At 39.0% G+C, this 22,716-nt stretch overlaps 1 protein-coding gene across 1 annotated transcript in view; it reads left to right on the forward strand.

Annotated features, from left to right (window-relative positions):
* The window catches only part of ZSWIM5 (zinc finger SWIM-type containing 5), a 260,922-nt gene that overhangs the window by 214,955 nt on the left and 23,251 nt on the right, over positions 1 to 22,716 (forward strand). The window contains exons 5-11 of the mRNA XM_019937905.3: positions 1,210 to 1,389; positions 6,295 to 6,471; positions 8,722 to 8,868; positions 9,381 to 9,518; positions 10,929 to 11,189; positions 11,404 to 11,539; positions 12,392 to 12,549. Of these exons, the coding sequence (XP_019793464.1) occupies positions 1,210 to 1,389; positions 6,295 to 6,471; positions 8,722 to 8,868; positions 9,381 to 9,518; positions 10,929 to 11,189; positions 11,404 to 11,539; positions 12,392 to 12,549 (1,197 nt within the window). The remainder of the gene's footprint in view (positions 1 to 1,209; positions 1,390 to 6,294; positions 6,472 to 8,721; positions 8,869 to 9,380; positions 9,519 to 10,928; positions 11,190 to 11,403; positions 11,540 to 12,391; positions 12,550 to 22,716) is intronic.

Raw genomic sequence — 22,716 nt, forward strand, 5'->3', positions numbered from 1 at the left:
TGACTTTGAGGGGCCTTGAAATAGTGTCTGAATATACTGCCGTCTATGTATGTAACACCATCCCAAAGGATGTTTAACTTAAGACACTCTGCAGCCAGGCTTATTGTTAACTTGAGATTGAGAATACTTCTGTCTCAGCCACATAGCCAACTTTGAAAATAAGAAGCAGGTTTGCTTGCAAAGAAGGGTGATGTGGTCAAAGAAACAGTACTCATTGGTTATGTGGAATATGTGATACTCTGCTATAGTGACAGAGAAGATCCAAGAATGTGATAGTTTTAAGGCATCACAGCTGATCAACAGTATCAAAATCCAAGTACAAATAAACGATTTTCCTTGGAAAAGGGAAATACTAAATTCCACTCTGTGCCAAATAATATGCTAGGCCCTTTACATTATGATCTCAGTTTTACAGTTGAGGGATTTGAAGCTCAGAAAGTCTAAGGTCAACTAAAATCCTTTTCTGAGCACCTTCCTTCTTATGCTAAATGCCCTTCCTCTGTGCTATTATTGTACCCTGAATATATCTTTATCTTAACACTTATCATATTCAAATGACACTGTGTTTATTTATCTATCTCCCCCATTGGACAGCTCCTCAAGGGTAGGAACAGGGTCTTATTCTCCAATACAAGGTCTTGAACAAGAACTCTCTCAATAAATGTTTGTTGGACTGCAGATCTGAGCTCGGAATTCAAGCCCAAATCTGTCTTGTTCATCATCACAGGCATATATCCAGATATCAAGATAGTCACTCTGCTTTAAGAAACCTTTGGGAAGGAAAAATAAGCATTTCTGAAAACTTTAGCAGATTTGGTTTGGGGGCTGGTTTTTCTTTTTTTTTTTTTTTTGCAGTGTGTGGGCCTCTCACTGTTGTGGCCTCTCCCGTTGTGGAGCACAGGCTCCGGACGCACAGGCTCGGTGGCCATGGCTCACGGTCCCAGCCGCTCCACGGCATGTGGTACCTTCCCGGACCAGGGCACGAACCCGTGTCCCCCGCATCGGCAGGCAGACTCCCAACCACTGCGCCACCAGCGAAGCCCAGGGGCTGGTTTTTTTTTAGATTTGTTTTTTTATATTGAGAAAAGCTGATATTTTGGAAACTTTTCCTACCAACAAAAAATGGAAGAAAAGAGTAAACTGAAAAATTAAGGCTTAGACATACATCAAAGGAGAGATGTCAAGAATGTGGGTTGCTTTCTTTTCCAGGGGCGTTATGGGTGTGCATCATTTTAAATCCACATTGCAAATTGGAGGAAAAATCCTGTTGGCTGCAGCAGCTGCAGAAGTGGAATGACCTGGATGTCTGTCCCCTGGAGGATGGGAACTATGGGCATGAGCTGCCCAACATCACCAACGCACTGCCCCAGAATGCCAGTCACCGTTCAGGTGAGCCAGATATCATTTTAGCGTCTTCATGCCTGGAACTCCAAAAGGTCGGAGGGTAAAGCCTGAGAACAAAGGTGGCTGGACAACTTTTGGACTGTCAGAATTGTCATCCTAAATAAGAAAAGCCTGTTCTTTTGTTTGTCTTGAAATGCCAAACCTTAAATAAGGGTGAGCTTGTATCTTTGACATTGAGGATGCTGTCCTTTTCCACATCTAGAGTGTCCTTACAGTGCCCAGCATAAATTCCTAGAGCCCTCTTCATGAATCCTCTTTACCCTTCAAGTTTTTCATGACTAATGGATCTTGGCCTCAGTTGGGGTTGGTTTTAGCTCAGAAGACCTACCTCAAGGGAATGATAGAAGACCTGGGAGAAAAAAAAAAAAACAACTTAAAAAAAAGTCCTGACAATTGCCTTTCTTACTTACTTTTCTCTGTTTTCCTCAAATTTTTATACAGCAGATTTCTAGGAGGGGGTCATCGTTCCGAGATATGGCTAGGACTCTTGCTCCATTTTAAGACAAATCCAGTACAGTGATATTGTACCCTCTGCCTTTTGAGCCCACTGACCAGGTATCACTGGACATCGACATTCACATCAGCTTTAGTTCATGTAACTCAGGCCATTTGCTGTTGGCAATTGATTGCTCTTTAGCCCATGGGGATCCTTTATTGGTAGATTTTTATCAGACATTGATTTTACATGTCCTCCCTTTTATTTTAAGTGATAAATCTACTGATATTTTTAACCTCTAGGAGGAAATCACTTAAATTATTGTTCTTGCTTGGTCTTCATCTGCTGTACCATAATTGATTATCAGTGTATTTAAGGCAACCAAGGTAATGAGAGATGAAAAGCCTACAACTTTGCCACTTGAAGCTACCCTTTGCTGGCATTCATCTAACCTCCACAACACAGGAATGTATCCTTTTAGTATTGACTTTGGTTTGGCATAGAGAGAGTCACATGTGTATAAACACATGCCTCCTGTCTGGCAGTTTCTTCCTTGTCACAGTATACTGGTGACAGTATATTTGAGAATGTTGTTTCCTCTTAAGTCTTCTCAAGCTGTGGCTGATTTATCTCTCACATCTCTTTACCTTTGGGCCTGATGGAGCAATAGGCATCCTGCTTATTCTTCATTGCCATTTCTACATCATTGTCCTACCCTCCTTCCTAAAATACCCCCCAGCTTTAAAGTCAGTGCTGTTAAAATATGCTGTCTGCTGCCCTCCAGGTTTTGGTCGTTTGACCTCTGGGGCAATCCCCCTCATTCCTTGAAGATTTTTGGTTACTGGCTCACTAACACTACTCTCTGCCTCTACTTCTGTCATGATTCTTGATCATTTAAATAGCCACATAGATGGTACTTTCAGTATTCTAGTCTTTCAGTTCTTTGACCTCCTCTCTTTTAATAGTCTATCTTCTATCATAACTTAGCTATGCAACCCCAAGATCATACCCTAAAGCTTGCCATTACCAATAAGTACACCTTCTTCACAATCGCAATTTCAAGCAGCTCTAATTAGCACCACCAGTCTTACTAGGTTATTTTCTCTGGTATTCCAGTAATTCTTTGACCCACTAGGAGTTTTGATGCTATCACTTTTCCATCCTTGTGGTAGCCTCATTTTCCTTCTTATCCCGATTAGATTCCTTGGTGCATCGTTATAATCACTACCTTGCATACATACTCAACCCCCTCGTTCCCTTAGTTACACTCACATAGCAAAACCCTAACCTTAGTAGTTCAGTCTAACTTTCTAGTTACTTGGTGCTCACACCCACACAGCTGAACATGGTGGAGAGAAACATGACTATGATAACTGGTCTTATCTTAAGTTTATGACCACTAGTCTCAAGTGGGTCCATAGTATTGTCCAGACATCAACTACACTTCCCTAGTCTGTGCCTTCTTTCAGTCTTCTAAATTACTATTTCACACCATCTTTTCCTTAAAACTTTCTATACTTTCTCCCCATCCTCACTTTCATCCTGAAGACTTGCTTCCTGTTCACTGAGAATATAGAAGCAATCAGAAGAGAATTTCCAAAACTCTATCACCACATCTGCTTCTGTCTCTACTCATCTACTCTGCCTCTTCTGCTGTTTTTGTTTGTGCTTCTAAGTGCAAACCCTCCACTTGTTCTTGAGATCTTATTCCTTTTATCTAGGACATCACCCTAGGAACTATCTGTACTCTCTCCTGCGTCACAGGTTTTTGTGGATTATTCCTCTGAGTATACAAGCACATTGTTTTATCTTTCATCCCAAAACAAAACAAAGCAAAAAATATTCTTGTTGACCCCACATGACTCTCTGTCTACCACCTTGTTTCTCTGAGGTAGTAGAAATAAGTGGTAGAATTAAGAAAAATGCTCAGAAGAATATTATATATTTATCTTCTCTACTTCTTCTGCTCTTATTCTCTCTTCAACTCATTCCAGTCAGGCTTTCATCCCTTCAGTACTGAAACATCTCTTGTACTGGTCACTAACGCTAACCATTGCTAAATCTAGTTCTCAGTCAGAATCTTACTTGACCCATCAGCAGTATTTGTCACAATCGATCACTCTCTCCTTCAAACACCTTATTTCCAAGACACTACTCTCTTGGTTCTCCTCTTCATTGGCCCCTCCTTCTCAGTCTCCTTTACTGTCTCCCCACCACTTCCCAACCTAAAATGCTAGAGTACCCAGGGCTCAGTTATCAAACCACTTCTCTTTCTATATTTACTCCCCTGGTAATTGCATTGTTTTACTAATCATCTATATACTAACAACATCCAGATTTATATCTCTTGCCCAGACTTTTCCTCTCAACTCCAGATTTACATGTTCATCTACCTTTTTGATGTTTCAGCTTAGATATTAATAGGATCTCAGTAGGATTTCTTACCCCTCTAGCCCCACCCAAACCTGCTCCTCCTGCAGTCTTCCCTGTCTCCATATATGACAAGTCTATGTTAAAAACCTTGGAGTCATCCTTGATTCTTCTCTTTCTCATCCCAGATCTAATCCACGAGCAAATCCTATTACCTTTACCTTCAAAATATATCCAGGGTTCATTTACTCTCATCACCTCCACTGCTTGTTACTCTGAACAGATTCATCGTCTTTCACAAATTATTGCAGTGGCCTCCTAACTGCTTCCATCGTAAAGTCTGTTCTCAATACTGCTGCCAGTTGTCCTTTTAAAATGCAAATCAGATCATATACCTTCAATGGCTCAATGACCTCCAGTGACTTCTCATCTTTGCCTCATGGCCCAGAAGGCCCTCCATGGTCTGGTTTCCTAGTATCTCTCTGGCTTCATCTCCTATGACTTTCCTGCTTATTTACTCCATTCTAGGTACACTGGCCTCCTCACTACCCTCAAACACTCCAAATATGTTCCCACCAGTAGCACTTGCTGTTCCTTTTGCCTAGGATGCTCTTCCCTTAGTTATATCTGAGGCTTGCTCTTCAGTTCCTTCAGGTCTCTGTTCACATGTTACCTTATTAAAAACCATGCTATATAAAACAATAACCCCCACCCAATACCAGCTTGCCTTTCTCCCTAACTTTGCTTTAGTCTCTTCCTTAGCGCTCATAACCATCTTATATATTTACTATACTATACATTCATTTAACTGTCTCTCCCCATTTGAATATAAAGGTCCATGAAGCCAAGGACTTCTTATATCCTGAATACCTAGAACAGTACCTGCCATGTAGTAGGCAGTCATTATTTGCTGACTTCATGAAATACAAAACATATTGGGAGCCTAATCCCCACTGTGGGCTGAGCAGACCCACGGTGGATTCTCAGTTTAGCAGGAGAGGGGCTCCGACTGCAGCCAGTAGAAGGGTCGTTGTGCTTCAGCTGAGGGGTGACATGAAGGAGAAGCAATTTCAGTAAATATTGTCAGTGCTATTCTGATTTAATCCTCTGAGCCTGCACTCTAAGGAATATACAGGTTTCTGAAGAGATGACCAGATTCCAAGGACTTTTGCTTAGTAGATGAATATGTTCGTTTCTTTCATGTTCAGTCTGAATCCTCTGACTTTCCCTCCCAGTATTTTTGCACAGGCTCAGTAGATGCACAACTCATTTGGGCATCTCGGGAAATACCTGTATTTCAGTTCTTGATCCCAAAATAGTTTCAACTGTTCTTAGTCTGGCAGAGAGTTAAATGATCGTTTATGTTTTCATTTCCTTAAATGTCACTTCCATGAGTCCTCCTATATCCACATTTTATGATTGTATCTTCCATTTGGTCTTCCTACACACCACCCTGAAGAATTGAACTTACTTTGTCTACTGTTTCCCTGCAGCCCTTTTCCTGAAGAGAGATGGCATGGTAGGACTCCAGTGAGAAAACAATTTAGTCTTTTGTCAGCATCAATTTTTCTTATGGGAGAACAAGGTTGTAAGCTTGCAGATACTAGTGTGATAAAGATACCAGAATACACAGGGCTTCAGCTCTTTTTCAGCTTTTATATCCATGTCACAGAAGTACTTAGTCTGATGTGGGTCATGCTGTAAAAGAAACAGGTTATGGGTTGGCCAGGGACATTACCTAGCTGCTTCTCTGTTCCTCTGGCTTCTATAGAAGCAGTTTGTATCCTCATAATTGAGCAGCTGAGCACCACGGTCCCTCCTCTCTTTCATGTATTTCTGGGTCCTACGAGAAACTGGTCTTCAGCCATAGATCTATGTAGAAAGGTTTTCCCATAGAGGGCACAGACACACTAAAAGCTATCCAATAAAGAAGCAACACAACGAACACCCAGACAGATGGCAGAGTGACTGCTGTCACTAACTATACACTATTCTTCTGCCATTCCTCCCACCCTGAAGAAGACACAGGAGCTAGAGCTTCAGATTACCCATCATTGAACTGCTGCATTTCTTTCTTTCCCCAGATTCTTTATCCAGACCAAGGCGGACAGTGTTCACTAGAGCCATCGAGGGCCGTGAATTGCATTGGCAGGACAGCCACTTACAGCGAATAATCAGCAGTGATGTATATATAGCTCCTGCCTGCCAGCAGGAAAGTGAGAGACTACTCTTTAATTCCCAAGGCCAGCCACTGTGGCTTGGTAAGTGTACCTGTCCTACTCTCAGAATTTCAGAGCCCTCTCTCACCTCATGCCAAGCTTGAGTGAGCCATCTGCATAGGTACCAGCAACACAACTACACTTTGGACAGTCTTCATACAGATCTTCTGGGGCCTTGACTAGGGCCTCAGGGTATTTATGTGTAGCCTGGGTGATTTGCATATGTACAAGTGAGGTACAGTAACCTCAAATAGAGGGATTTATATTGTTTCCTAAGTTTGGGGAGGGGAAAGGAGTTAGTAAATCTGAAAGAGTACTAACAAAATCATTAGACATTAGTTCACAGGCTCTCTTAGTCAGCAGTTACCGAGCAACATTGTAATCTACTCTGAAATTACATATTTTGCTGAAAAGGCATGAACTTTGAAACTTAAATTACTCTGTACTAGTAGCTAAGGCACTATCTGCATTTGTCACCAAGCTGTCTTCCTTTCCTCATTCCTTCCGTCATCATAACAGAATAGAGCTGTTCCATTGTGAGTTTAAACCCTCCTCTAGCCTCTGTCAATCTGTTCTTGACTTTATTACAGAATGCCCATTCCAAACTAGACACTTTTAAAAAATACGCATTTTCTGAGTCTTAACAACAATTGCGTACATTTTTATTATCATCTCCCAATTCCCTACCTCCATCCCTCACCCCATATCTTTGTCTTTCATAAGATCTTGCTGAATCCACCTGAAATTCCCTTTGATTATATTTCTTCTTCTCTGATCTAACACTTCTAAAACATATATATAACAAGCATGAGAAAAAATATAACCTCATTAATAAACAAAGATGCAAATCAAAACAACACTGAATTATCATGTTTCAATTGTCAAATAGTCAGAAATTTTATAAATAAAGATAATTAGGTTTTGGTAGAGGAGAGGTTACATGTAGGAGAGGTAATCTCATATACTACTGGTAGGAATGTAAATGCTTACAACATTTCAACAACATTTATCAAAAGCCTTTAAAATACATTCATAGCCCTTGATCCAGGAATTCTACCTCTAGGAATTTATCCTGAGCTATAATTAACTAAGAATATGCATAAAGTTATGGGGCTTATTAGAGCATGGATGTATAATGTACAGAGGAAAAAATTGGAAGCAATCTAAATGTCCAACAATAGGGGATTGATTGACTTAATGGATAGTATGTATATTCAGTGGAATGATATGTAATCATTTTTAATGTTATAGAAGTGTATTTAATATGGGAAAATATTTACAATATGTTATTAAGTGGAAAAACCTAGTTATAAAACAATAATTAAAATATCCCATTTTTATTAAAATTAAATAGAAAAGTCTGGATATATATTTTTTCATAAAATGAAATATGAAACTAGAAATAATGGTTATCTCCAATCTTTATTTTGTTTTATCTATATTTTCAAATTTTCTATAACTATTTGTATAATTTTTAATGTTATCTTAAAAGAAATCACAAAATAAACCGTAAATCTCATTATAATCACTTCCCCATTTATTATAATCACTTTTATAAGCCTTTGGTAGTCATTTCCAGGCTATCTCTAGCCACATAACCTAACTCCACACAGAACTATTTGCTGTACTCTGAAGATGTTATCTAGAATACTTTTTATGCTTTTACTTATACGCCTCTGTTTATATGTTATATATAAAGGCAACCAGGAATGCCTTTCCCTGCTTGTCTACATATTTAAAATATTACTTGCCCTACAAAGGCTATAGCTCAAATATTATTTTCTTTCTGTGTATATTTCTATCATGTCATTTCTTTTCAACTGTTTTATAATGATATGTTTATGTATCATTTGTGAGCACTTTGAGGAAAGTGACCATTTCTTATTCATCTTTGTAGCTGCTTTGCCCAGCATGCTACCTGGCATTTAATAGGTTCTCAGGAAGCATAGGATTAATAAACAAATGAGGCCTTTCCCTCTATAAAGGCAGTTTGTTGCTACATTGCCTTCCTGTAGTACATGTTCACAAAGAGGTACAACATTTTATTATCCTAGTTCTTTGTCCCTTTCTACACCAAACCATTACACTGGGGCTGCAGGGTGTCTCCTTGGAGGTAGTACGTGTGACTTATTCAACTTTCTATCCCTAAAAGGTAAGGTACAATTTCTGGTACACAGTAGATGTCAGGTTGAATTTGAGGAACTGAACTGAATACAGTCTCCCTTTGTCAAGCATGAATTTTCCTGATTTGAAAATTTAACTCAATCAAAATATTTTCTTCTCATCTGGTAGAGCATGTGCCTACAGCCTGTGCTCGGGTTGATGCCCTGCGTTCCCATGGTTACCCAAAAGAGGCCCTCAGACTCACAGTGGCCATTATCAATACTCTGAGGTTGCAGCAGCAACGGCAGCTGGAAATCTACAAGCATCAGAAGAAAGGTATAGTGATCAAGAGCCATCTTAACTCCTTAGGCTGAGGCTGATGCGGACCCTCAGGGGCTGCAAGGCCTAGTACTTAATTTTCATTAAGTTTCCTGGTGTTACAGGGGCTAGGGGATTCTAGGTCATTCTCCTTGCTGTGTGGAGTGCCTCACTTTACCTCTATGAATATCAGTTTTCTTATCTGTAAAATGGGAATAATAATGCTGGCCTGCCTCTCTCACAGGACAGTTGAATCCACTAAGATCTGGTATGAGAAGATCTGTAAAGCTATATCTACATATGTGTGCTGTCAGCAGGCAGCCTACATGCACACCACATGCCTCAGAGCTGGATGATGAGCTTGTGACCAGTCTCATCAACCCAGAGCAAGACAGTGAGGGAAGCTTTACTTTGAGTTTCAGGGCCAGTGTCTGAGAGAGACTGGTGAAGAGACTAATGGAGAGACCGGGCAGGGACAGAGAGCAGTGTGTCTCTATCACTCTCTGAAACCTTGACCTGCTTGTTTCCAGAACTGTTGCAGAGAGGAACCACAACGATCACAAACCTAGAAGGCTGGGTGGGCCACCCCCTGGATCCCATTGGCTGCCTGTTTCTCACTTTGACTGAGGCCTGCCGCCTGAATGATGATGGCTATCTGGAAGTGTCAGGTACAGGGGTCAGCCCTGAAGGCAAGCCGAAACTGCCCTTGGGAGCTCTCTTCTCCTCCATGACAGAGGCTGTTTTACCCCTCTTGCAGCCTTTTGGTCTCTTATCCAAACTGGACCTCCCCTGAGAGGTTTTCTTGGGATTGCTCTCTTTCCCACCTTCCTTTCCCACTCTGTGGACTGGCCCTGTCCTACTCACCCATTTTACTGTGCCAGCCTCAGTCTTCCTTTGCTCCTCTCACTTCCCTACCGTGTGAATGCCTAAAGAGTAATCCAAGGGGAATAAGAAGGGCTAGGGGGATTTGAGGAGTCAGAGGCCAAGTAGTCCTCAGAGTCTGAAAGGGGGAAAAAACTTCATCAGCAGTGTGTATACCTTGCGTAATACTCTCATGTTCCCCTTGAACATTCTCCTTTATGGTGGTTTTGTACCAAATTTACAAAACAGAAATAAAAGAGAAGTAATTTAATAAAGTCTCAAAGTAGCAAGGACTTGAGACAGAACTGATTCTTCTTTCCTTTATGCTATCACTGTATTGTATACATACATCTGTTACGGTATTTAGCACACTGCATTACAATCTGTTTACAAGTAAGTATCTCTTACTAGACTGTCAGGTCCCTGAATGCAGAAATTATGACTTATCATTGTGATCCTAGCACTTAGGGCAGTAACTCCCATTTAATAGTCTTCCATAAATATTTACCAGATGGAGGAAGGGGAAAGGAAAGAAATTAAGACTCTGGCTTTTACACCTGTGCTCTCCTCCTGAAACTTTGAACCCAAAGGTGGACCATATAAAGTACTAATAACATAAAAGTTGCAAATGTCACAAAAGTAATAGTTTAACTGGATGGATTTGGATTTCTGTGGGTAGAGATACAAGGGGTGGCCCCAATGCAAGGTAGGGGCTACCCTATCTTCCCTCTGATCCCCTGAAAAAGGACTCATCATCTTTGGTCTGTTTCATCTGCACAATGACACTTGCATCTTGAAAACCTGAAGTTGTACTTGGGGTTTATTTACCATAGACATACACTTAGCTCCTTCCACATACCAGGCCCTGGAGATGCCTCAGGCAGTAAGATAAAGTCTCTTTCTTTTAAGGTTCTTACATTCTAGTGAAGAGACAGACACAAAAATAGTTAATTAGTATTACATAACATTCTAGCAAAAGATTAGTATGATTGTATTCTTCCCCAGCTGGCCTAGCCAGATAATGCATTAGGAAGGAGTTAGGAATCTTTGTAACCCTGTATAACCTTTTTTCAGTATATTTGTCTTACTGTTCTGGTGTTTGACTCAGCTTCCCTGTGTTAGCTCTTGACCAAGCTGTATTCCAAAGTGTGGGGGGAAGAGAGGCAGAAAAATCCATGGGGCCTGACCTACCGAATCCGGTGCCCTGTTGTCCTCAGATATGAATGAAAGCAGAGCCCCTGTGTACCAGCATGTGCCTGTGGCTGCAGGCTGCCCAGACAGCAGTGAGTCCTACCTGTCATTGGCCATGGAAGTTGCTCTGATGGGGATGGGTCAACAGAGGGTGATGCCTGAAGGCCTCTACGCACAGGACAAGGTGTGCCGTAATGAGGAGCAGCTCCTGAGTCGACTCCAGGAGCTGCAGCTGGATGATGAGCTAGTGCAAACACTGCAGAAGCAGTGCATCTTACTCCTGGAAGGTAAGTAGAGAAGGGGCTATTGTCACCGAGTCTTAGGCCTGTGACTCTGGGTTCACCTCTCTAACAGAGCACAGGTATAGCAACATTTTTAACGTTAAAGTATAGTGAAGGTTCTTATGGCTAGCAAACACATGTGGGATCCTAAGGCTCAAGTCCAGGCAGACAAATAAAAGCATACAGATAAATAACTGGCTGGCTTATCTTCTTCCTGCAGGAGGCCCCTTCAGCGGTCTGGGAGAAGTCATCCACCGAGAGAGTGTTCCCATGCATACCTTTGCCAAGTATTTGTTCTCAGCTCTGCTGCCTCATGATCCAGACCTGTCCTATAAATTAGCCTTACGTGCCATGAGGTGGGTAGCCCTTTCCTAGCCCAAATGCCTCCACTAAACCAGAAGTCTCAGATGTTCTTTTTCTTTGTTTATCTCACTTTCTTCTCTTTCACTCTTTCTCTATTCAATTGGACCTGCCATCAGCCTGCCCTAAAATGCTTCAGATATTTTCATACGATCTAGGATTCCTATCTGGGATGCCTCGCTGGTGACGCACTTGCTCCCTGGCTGCATTCTCAGTGAACTGTCTGAGGAAGTCTCTGAATTTTTAACAGATATAGAGCACCCAAGGCCTGAGTCTCTTTGTTCTGGGCCCAGTTTGGCAGCTTCACAAGGGGTTTGAGCCTTTCCATACCTAACTGAGAAATGGTTCCCAGGCATAGGTCACCAGCTACATCTGGGGACGTAGAAGTAAGTTTTTCTATATCAAGACTTGAGAACAATGAGCTATGGGCATCCTGTTTCCAAACTAGAATAGGATCCTTGGTTCAGGCAGGTGGACCTCTAGGATGCAGCAGAACATACAGAAGAAGAATTTTAGTTAGGCTCTAAGGCTGAGAAAGCTCCTCAGCTCAACCAGAAAGGACTGCTGAGGATTACTTGGCATATATTTCTTATGCTTTTAAAAATAATCTTATGGTTTTTGAACTGTCTTTCAAATCCATTTGCAGTAAGAACTATTCATCTTGAGTTCTACAAGTGCCCAGGCACTCACCTCATATAAAGTACGGTACCATAGGTTTTAAAACCTTCAAAGTTCTTCATTAACCCTTTCCTGCCCAATTCCTCCCCAGCAAAGAACAAGCTGCTCTAAGGTGGCTCCAGATGGCAAGGGTCTGGGTGATAGCTTATGACTCTCCCTGGGTCTTCTAGGTTACCTGTTCTAGAAAACTCAACTTCTGCAGGCGACACTTCCCACCCTCACCATATGGTATCTGTGGTGCCCAGCCGTTACCCTCGCTGGTTCACGCTTGGACACTTGGAATCACAGCAGTGTGAACTGGCCTCCACCATGCTGACTGCTGCCAAAGGTGAGCATAGAAAGACCTAAGGCTCCAGCACCCCCAGTATGCCTGCCCAGAGAAGCTATCTGTCCTCCCCTAAGCACTTATAGTGATAGGGATCCTCACTTTGATTACTGCTATTAGAATGAACACCTGAGTCCAAGCCAAAGTTTTGCTGTAGTTACTAATTGTAGGACTCTGAGTACAGAGAATCAGATCATCTTTAAGGTAACTTCTAAATCTAACCTTCCATATGATAAAGTCACTTTACCTTTCTAAGCCTCTGGTTTAAAAATCTATAAAATGGGGGGCTTCCCTGGTGGCACAGTGGTTGAGAGTCCGCCTGCCGATGCAGGGGACGCGGGTTTGTGCCCCAGTCCGGGAAGATACCACATGCCGCGGAGCGGCTGGGCCCGTAAGCCATGGCCGCTGAGCCTGCACGTCCAGAGCCTGTGCTCCGCAACGGGAGAGGCCACAACAGTGAGAGGCCCGCTTACCGCAAAAAAAAAAAAAAAAAAAAAAAAAAAATCTATAAAATGGGGATCATTGTCAATGACCTGTCAGCATCCCAGGGCCATTGGAAGATCTACTGAAGTGCTGGAGCTCCAAATCTCTTTACAGATATGAGAGTTTATGATTTTTCTAGGGCCCCTGGTCAAAAGATAAGCAGTCCAGAGTGACTCAGGTTTTTAAGCTCACATACTTCATGTTAGTTATGTAGGTTTTATCACAAAGAGAAGTGAAAATAAGCCCCTGAGAAGTTATAATAAAATACTAGCTACCATGGACTATGAATATTTTTCCAATACCAGGAAACTACATGAGTTTTTAAAAGCACTTTTTAAATTTAAAATTACTTTATGTTGTGTCTTCTTATTGCAAAAAAAATGCATGCTCATTGTAGAAAAGATAAAAGATACAGATAAATCAATATAAAAATGATCAAAAAACCAATACAAAAATTAAACAAAATATGATCAGTCAGTTTACAGAAAAGAAGATACAGATGACTTTTAAACAATTAAAATGCCTGGCCTCACTGGAGAAATACAAATTAAAATTACCCTGAGATAACATTTTTCACAAATCTTATTGGCAAAAGTAATAAATTTGACAATAGTCATCCATGTCGGAAGTGGGGGTGGCAGTGGCCTGGCATGGAGTGCCTTTTCCAAGCAGGATAAGGATGACTGCAAATCCAGGATGCTCAATGACCTCAAGCACAAGAAATATGGAGAAAATTATACCAAGGCACATCATAATCAAATTGCTTAAAACCAGTGATAAAAGGGAAAATCTTACTTAAAAGCAACTAGAGGGAAAAAATACACATTACATAAAAAGGACAAAAGATAAGTATGAGAGCAGGTTTCTCATTAGAGGCAGTGTAAGCCAGAAGACAGTGGAGAAAAATCTTTAAAGTACTTTTTAAAAAAACTTTTGACCTAGAATTCTATACCAGTGAAAATATCTTTCAAAAACAAAGGTGAAATAAAAATCTTTTCCAGACAACCACAGTTGAATTAGAAATCAATAATAAAAAGATATATGGAAAATCCACCGAAGTTTTGGAAATTAAACCACACACTTCCATATAACTCATTGGACAAAGGGAAAATAACACAAGAAAATTAGAAAATATTTTAAACTGAATGAAAAAGCACAACATATAAAAATGTGTGGATTGGATCTAAAGCTTTACTTAGCAGGAAATTTTTAGCACTTAATACCTATATTTGAAAAGAAGAAAAGTTTCAAATCAGTGATCTCAGATTCTGCCTTAAGAAGCCAGAAAAGGAAGAGCAGATGAAACCTAAAGTAAGCAAAAGAAAAGAAATAATAGAGATTAGAACAGAAATCAATGAAATAAACTATAGAAAAACAGACAAAATCAATGAGACAAAAAGCTGTTTCTTTGAAAAGATAAATAAAATTGAAATCTTTGTCCAGACTGATCAAGAAAAAATGAGAAGACAAAAATTACCAACATCAAGAATGGGAAAAGTGACATCACAACAAATTCTAAAGGCATTAAAATGTTAATAAGGGAATATTATGAATAACTTCATGCTAATAAATTAAACAACATAATGAAATAGACTAATTTCTTCATAGACGCAAACTACCAAAGTTCACTCAAAAATAAATAAGAATTAGCTAGGTATATACCCAAAAGAATTGAAAACATGGACTTAAACAGATTATTTGTACACCAATATTAATAGCAGCACTATTCACAGTAGCCAAAAGTTGGAAATAACTCAGGTATCCGTGAAGAGGTGAATGGATAAACAAAATGGAGCATATGCACACAACGGAATATTATTTAGCCATAAAAAGGAATGAAATTCTGATATATGCTACAACATGGGTGAGCCTTGAAAACATTATGCTAAGTGAAATAAACCAGACACAAAAAGACAAACATTGTATGATTCCACTTATATGAGTTACCTAGAATAGCCACAGTGAAGAAATAGCAATAGATGCTAAGCTAGTGGTTGAACATTTGATGAGGAACAGGATATTTACATAGTTTCAAAGTCTCTCTCTACAAATTTGAGATGATGAGAAAGTTCTGGAAATAGTGGTGATGGTTGCACAACAATGTGAATGTCTTTAATGTCACTGAATTGTACCCTTAAATGGTTAAAATGGTAAATTTTATTATGTATATTTTACCCCAGTAAAAAGAAAAGAATTTCAAAGAAATTGAATTGGTAGTTAAAAACCTTTGAAAGAAAAGAAAGAAAATCCAGGACTAAATGGTAAATTCTACCAAACATTTAAGGAAAACATAACAATTCTGTATAAACTCTTGCAGAAAATTGAAGAGGAGGAAGTATTTCCCAGCTCAGTCTATAAAATCAGCATTATCCTCACACCAAAATCAGACAAAAAACTATTATAAAAAAGAAAACTCAGAATAATATCTCTCATGAGCATAGGTGCAAAAAATCTTAATAAAAATTGTAACAGATTGAATCCAATAATGTATAAAAAAGGATAATATATTGTAATAAGTAGGGTTTACCCCCAAGAATGCAAGGCTGGTTTAACATTCAAAAATCAATCACTGTATTTCACCATACTAATAGAGTAAAAAAGAATACCCATATGATCATCTCAGTAATATGGAAAAAGAACCTGATAAAATCCAACATTTATTCCTAATAAAAACAGTTAAAACCCTCAACAAACTAGGAATAGAAGGGAACTTCTTCAACATGATAAAGGGCATCTATGATACAGCTACCCTTATACTTAATGGTAAAAGACTGAATGTTTTCTTCCTAACATCAAGAATAAGGCAAAGATGTTTACTTTCACCTCTTCTATTTCAATATTATACCGATGATTTTAGCCAGTACAATAAAACACTAAAAAGAAGTAAAAGCTATCCAGATTAGAAAGGAAGAAGTAAAACTGTCTTTATTCTCTGATGACATTGATTGTCTATGTAGAAAATCCTATGGAGTCTACAAAAAGCTATTAGAACTAATAATAGATTTAGCAATGTTTCAGGGTACAAGATCAATATACAAAAATCAATGGTATTTCAATATACCAGCAACAAACAGAAACTGAAATTTTTTAAATTATCATTATAACATCAAGAAAACATGAAATACTTGAGAATAAACATAGCAAAATATGTACAAGAAAATCATACAATGAAGATCGTAAAATATTGCTGAGAGAAATTAAAGAAAACCTAAATAAATGGGACATACTGCACTCATGGATTGGAAGACAGTATTATTAAGATGTTGATTCTCTACAATTTGATATGTAGATTCAGTGTTATCCAAATCAAAATCCTAATAGGCTTTTTGGAGTAGAAATCGATAATCTGATTCTGAAATTCGTACGGAAATTCAAAGGACCTAGAGTAGCCAGAAACAACTTTGTGAAAGAAAAATAGAGTGGGACGACTAACACCACCTGATTTCAAGACTTATTATAAAGCTGTAGTAATCAGCAAAGGGTTATTGGTGTAAAGATACACAAATAGATCACTGAAAGAAAATAGAGTCCCAATACAGATCCACATATATGTGGCCAATCTATTTCAGTAAAGGGGCAAAACCAATTTAGTTGAAGAAAATGAAGGTCTTTCAACAAGTGGTAAAACATACACAAAAATTAGCTCATGATGGATCAAGGACCTAAATGTAAAAGCTAAAACTATAAAACTTTTAGAAGAAAACACAGGACAAAATCATTTTCATTTTTAGTTAGGCAAAGATTTCTTAAATACAACACTAAAAGCACAATCCATAAGAGAAAAAAATTGATAAATTCGACTTACCAAATTAAGAACTTCTGCTCTGTGAAAGTTACTATTGAGAATGAAAAGATAAGCCACAGAGGGGGGAAATATTTGCAAATCACATATTTCATAAAGGACTTGCATCCAGAATATGTAAAGAACTCTCAAAACACAATAATAAGAAAATGAACAACCCATTTTTATTTTTTTTTTCATTTTAACATCTTTATAGGAGTATAATTGCTTTACAATGGTATGTTAGTTTCAGCTTCACAACAAAATGAATCAGTTATATATATACATATGTTCCCATATCTCTTCCCGCTTGCGTCTCCCTCCCTCCCACCCTCCCTATCCCACCCCTCCAGGCGGTCACAAAGCACCGAGCTGATCTCCCTGTGCTATGCGGCTGCTTCCCACTAGCTATCTACCTTACGTTTGGTAGTGTATATATGTCCATGCCTCTCTCTCGCTTTGTCACAGTTTACCCTTCCCCCTCCCCATATCCTTAAGTCCATTCTCTAGTAAGTCTCTGTCTTTATTCCTGTTTCACCCCTAGGTTCTTCATGACATTTTTTTTTCTTAAATTCCATATATATGTGTTAGCATACGGTATTTGTCTCTCTCTTTCTGACTTACTTCACTCAGTATGACAGACTCTAGGTCTATCCACCTCATTACAAATAGCTCAATTTCGTTTCTTTTTATGGCTGAGTAATATTCCATTGTATATATGTGCCACATCTTCTTTATTCATTCATCCGATGATGGACACTTAGGTTGTTTCCATCTCCGGGCTATTGTAAATAGAGCTGCAATGAACATTTTGGTACACGACACTTTTTGAATTATGGTTTTCTCAGGGTATATGCCCAGTAGTGGGATTGCTGGGTCATCTGGTAGTTCTATTTGTAGGTTTTTAAGGAACCTCCATACTGTTCTCCACAGTGGCTGTGTCAATTTACATTCCCACCAACAGTGTAAGAGGGTTCCCTTTTCTCCACACCCTCTCCAGCATTTATTGTTTCTAGATTTTTTGATGATGGCCATTCTGACTGGTGTGAGATGATATCTCATTGTAGTTTTGATTTGCATTTCTCTCATGATTAGTGATGTTGAGCATTCTTTCATGTGTTTGTTGGCAGTCTGTATATCTTATTTGGAGAAATGTCTATTTAGGTCTTCTGCCCATTTTTGGATTGGATTGTTTGTTTTTCTGTTATTAAGCTGCATGAGCTGCTTATAAATTTTGGAGATTAATCCTTTGTCAGTTGCTTCATTTCAAAATATTTTCTCCCATTCTGAAGGTTGTCTTTTGGTCTTGTTTATGGTTTCCTTTGCTGCGCAAAAGCTTTGAAGTTTCATTAGGGCCCATTTGTTTATTTTTGTTTTTATTTCCATTTCTCTAGGAGGTGGGTCAAAAAGGACCTTGCTGTGATTTATGTCAGAGAGTGTCCTGCCTATGTTTTCCTCTATGAGTTTGATAGTTTCTGGCCTTACATTTAGGTCTTTAATCCATTTTGAGCTTATTTTTGTGTATGGTGTTAGGGAGTGATCTAATCTCATACTTTTACATGTAGCTGTCCAGTTTTCCCAGCACCACTTATTGAAGAGGCTGTCCTTTCTCCACTGTACATTCCTGCCTCCTTTATCAAAGATAAGGTGACCATATGTGCATGGGTTTATCTCTGGGCTTTCTATCCTGTTCCATTGATCTATATTTCTATTTTTGTGCCAGAACCATACTGTCTTGATTACTGTAGCTTTGTAGTATAGTCTGAAGTCAGGAAGCCTGATTCCTCCAGCTCCGTTTTTCATTCTCAAGATTGCTTTGGCTATTCGGGGTCTTTTATGTTTCCATACAAATTGTGAAATTTTTTGTTCTAGTTCTGTGAAAAATGCCAGTGGTAGTTTGATAGGGATTGCATTGAATCTGTAGATTGCTTTGGGTAGTAAGGTCATTTTCACAATGTTGATTCCTCCAATCCAAGAACATGGTATATCTCTCCATCTCTTTGTATCATCTTTAATTTCTTTCAACAGTGTCTTATAATTTTCTGCATACAGGTCTTTTGTCTCCTTAGGTAGGTTTATTCCTAGATATTTTATTCTTTTTGTTGCAAGGGTAACTGGGAGTGTTTTCTTGATTTCACTTTCAGATTCTTCATCCTTAGTGTATAGGAATGCCAGAGATTTCTGTGCATTAATTTTGTATCCTGCTACTTTACCAAAGTCATTGATGAGCTCTAGTAGTTTTCTGGTAGCATCTTTAGGATTCTCTATGTATAGTATCATGTCATCTGCAAATAGTGACAGCTTTACTTCTTTTCCGAATTGGATTCCTTTTATTTCCTTTTCTTCTCTGATTGCTGTGGCTAAAACTTCCAAAACTATGTTGAATAAGAATGGTGAGAGTGGGCAACCTCGTCTTGTTCCTGATCTTAGTGGAAATGCTTTCAGTTTTTCACCATTGAGGACGATGTTGGCTGTGGGTTTGTCATATATGGCCTTTATTATGTTGAGGAAAGTTCCCTCTATGCCTACTTTCTGCAGGGTTTTTATCATAAATGGGTGTTGAATTTTGTCAAAAGCTTTCTCTGCATCTGTTGAGATGATCATATGGTTTTTCTCCTTCAATTTGTTAATATGGTGTATCACATTGATTGATTTGTGTATATTGAAGAATCCTTGCATTCCTGGAATAAACCCCACTTGATCATGGTGTATGATCCTTTTAATGTGCTGTTGGATTCTGTTTGCTAGTATTTTGTTGAGGATTTTTGCATCGATGTTCATCAGTGATATTGGCCTGTAGTTTTCTTTCTTTGTGACATCCTTGTCTGGTTTTGGTATCAGGGTGATGCTGGCCTCGTAGAAGGAGTTGGGGAGTGTTCCTCCCTCTGCTATATTTTGGAAGAGTTTGAGAAGGATAGGTGATAGCTCTTCTCTAAATGTTTGATAGAATTTGCCTGTGAAGCCATCTGGTCCTGGGCTTTTGTTTGTTGGAAGATTTTTAATCACAGTTTCAATTTCAGTGCTTGTGATTGGTCTGTTCATATTTTCTATTTCTTCCTGATTCAGTCTTGGCAGGTTGTGCCTTTCTAAGAATTTGTCCATTTCTTCCAGGTTGTCCATTTTATTGGCATAGAATTGCTTGTAGTAATCTCTCATGATCTTTTGTATTTCTGCAGTATCAGTTGTTACTTCTCCTTTTTCATTTCTAATTCTATTGATTTCAGTCTTCTCCCTTTTTTTCTTGATGAGTCTGGCTAATGGTTTATCAATTTTGTTTATCCTTTCAAAGAACCAGCTTTTAGTTTTATTGATCTTTGCTATAGTTTCCTTCATTTCTTTTTCATTTATTTCTGATCTGATCTTTATGATTTCTTTCCTTCTGCTAACTTTGGGGTTTTTTTGTTCTTCTTTCTCTGATTGCTTTAGGTGCAAGGTTAGGTTGTTTATTCGAGATGTTTCCTGTTTCTTAAGGTAGGATTGTATTGCTATAAACGTTCCTCTTAGAACTGCTTTTGCTGCATCCCATAGATTTAGAGTCGTCGTGTCTCCATTGTCATTTGTTTCTAGGTATTTTTTGATTTCCTCTTTGATTTCTTCAGTGATCTCTTGGTTATTAAGTAGTGTATTGTTTAGCCTCCATGTGTTTGTATTTTTTACAGATCTTTTCCTGTAATTGATATCTAGTCTCATAGCATTGTGGTCAGAAAAGATACTTGATACAATTTCAATTTTCTTAAATTTACCAAGGCTTGATTTGTGACCCAAGATACGATCTATCCTGGAGAATGTTCCATGAGCACTTGAGAAAAATGTGTATTTTGTTGTTTTTGGATGGAATGTCCTATAAATATCAATTAAGTCCATCTTGTTTAATGTATCATTTAAAGCTTGTGTTTCCTTATTTATTTTCATTTTGGATGATCTGTCCATTGGTGAAAGTGGGGTGTTAAAGTCTCCTACTATGAATGTGCTACTGTCGATTTCCCCTTTTATGGCTGTTAGTGTTTGCCTTATGTATTGAGGTGCTCCTATGTTGGGTGCATAAATATTTACAATTGTTATATCTTCTTCTTGGATCGATCCTTTGATCATTATGTAGTGTCCTTCTTTGTCTCTTCTAATAGTCTTTATTTTAAAGTCTGTTTTGTCTGATATGAGAATTGCTACTCCAGCTTTCTTTTGGTTTCCATTTGCATGAAATACCTTTTTCCATCCCCTTACTTTCAGTCTGTATGTGTCTCTAGGTCTGAAGTGGGTCTCTTGTAGACAGCAAATATATGCGTCTTGGTTTTGTATCCATTCAGCCAGTCTATGTCTTTTGGTTGGAGCAGTTAGTCCATTTACATTTAAGGTAATTATCAATATGTATGTTACCATTCCCATTTTCTTAATTGTTTTGGGTTCGTTATTGTAGGTCTTTTCCTTCTCTTGTGTTTCTTGCCTAGAGAAGTTTCTTTAGCAATTGTTGTAGAGCTGGTTTGGTGGTGCTGAACTCTCTCAGCTTTTGCTTGTCTGTAAAGGTTTTAATTTCTCCATCAAATCTGAATGAGATCCTTGCTGGGTAGAGTAATCTTGGTTGCAGGTTTTTCTCCTTCATCACTTTCAATATGCCCTGCCACTCCCTTCTGGCTTGCAGAGTTTGTGCTGAAAGATTAACTGTTAACCTTATGGGGATTCCCTTGTGTGTTATTTGTTGTTTTTCCCTTGCTGCTTTTAATATATTTTCTTTGTATTTAATTTTTGACAGTTTGATTAATATGTGTCTTGGCGTATTTCTCCTTGGATTTATCCTGTATGGGACTCTCTGTGCTTCCTGGACTTGATTAACTATTTCCTTTCCCATATTAGGGAAGTTTTCAACTATAATCTCTTCAAAGATTTTCTCAGTCCCTTTCTTTTTCTCTTCTTCTTCTGGAACCCCTATAATTCGAATGTTGGTGCGTTTAATGTTGTCCCAGAGGTCTCTGAGACTGTCCTCAGTTCTTTTCATTCTTTTTTCTTTATTCTGCTCTGCAGTAGTTATTTCCACTATTTTATCTTCCAGGTCACTTATCCATTCTTCTGACTCAGTTATTCTGCTATTGATCCCATCTAGAGTATTTTTCATTTCATTTATTGTGTTGTTCATCATTGTTTGTTTCATCTTTAGTTCTTCTAGGTCCTTGTTAAATGTTTCTTGCATTTTGTCTATTCTATTTCCAAGATTTTGGATCATCTTTACTATCATTATTCTGAATTCTTTTTCAGGTCGACTGCCTATTTCCTCTTCATTTGTTAGGTCTGGTGGGTTTTTATCTTGCTCCTTCATCTGCTGTGTGTTTTTCTCTCTTCTCATTTTGCTTATCTTACTGTGTTTGGGGTCTCCTTTTTGCAGGCTGAAGGTTCGTAGTTCCTGTTGTTTTTAGTGTCTGTCCCCAGTGGCTAAGGTTGGTTAAGTGGGTTGTGTAGGCTTCCTGGTGGAGGGTACTAGTGCCTGTGTTCTGGTGGATGAGGCTGGATCTTGTCTTTCTGGTGGGCAGGTCCACGTCTGGTGCTGTGTTTGGGGGTGTCTGTAGACTTATTATGATTTTGGGCAGCCTCTCTGCTAATGGGTGGGGTTGTGTTCCTGTCTTGCTAGTTGTTTGGCATAGGATGTCCAGCACTGTAGCTTGCTGGTCATTGAGTGAAGCTGGGTGCTGGCGTTGAGATGGAGATCTCTGGGAGATTTTTGTCGTTTGATATTATGTGCAGCTGGGAGGCCTCTTGTGGACCAGTGTTCTGAAATTGGCTCTCCCACCTCAGAGGCACAGCACTAACTCCTGGCTGCAGCACCAAGAGCCTTTCATCCACACGGCTCAGAAGAAAAGGGAGAAAAAGTAGAAAGAATTAATAGAAGTAGAAAGAAAGAAAGGAGGGAGGGAGCAAGG

The sequence above is a fragment of the Tursiops truncatus genome, chromosome 1, assembly GCF_011762595.2.
Source record: "Tursiops truncatus isolate mTurTru1 chromosome 1, mTurTru1.mat.Y, whole genome shotgun sequence".
Lineage (NCBI taxonomy): Eukaryota > Metazoa > Chordata > Mammalia > Artiodactyla > Delphinidae > Tursiops > Tursiops truncatus.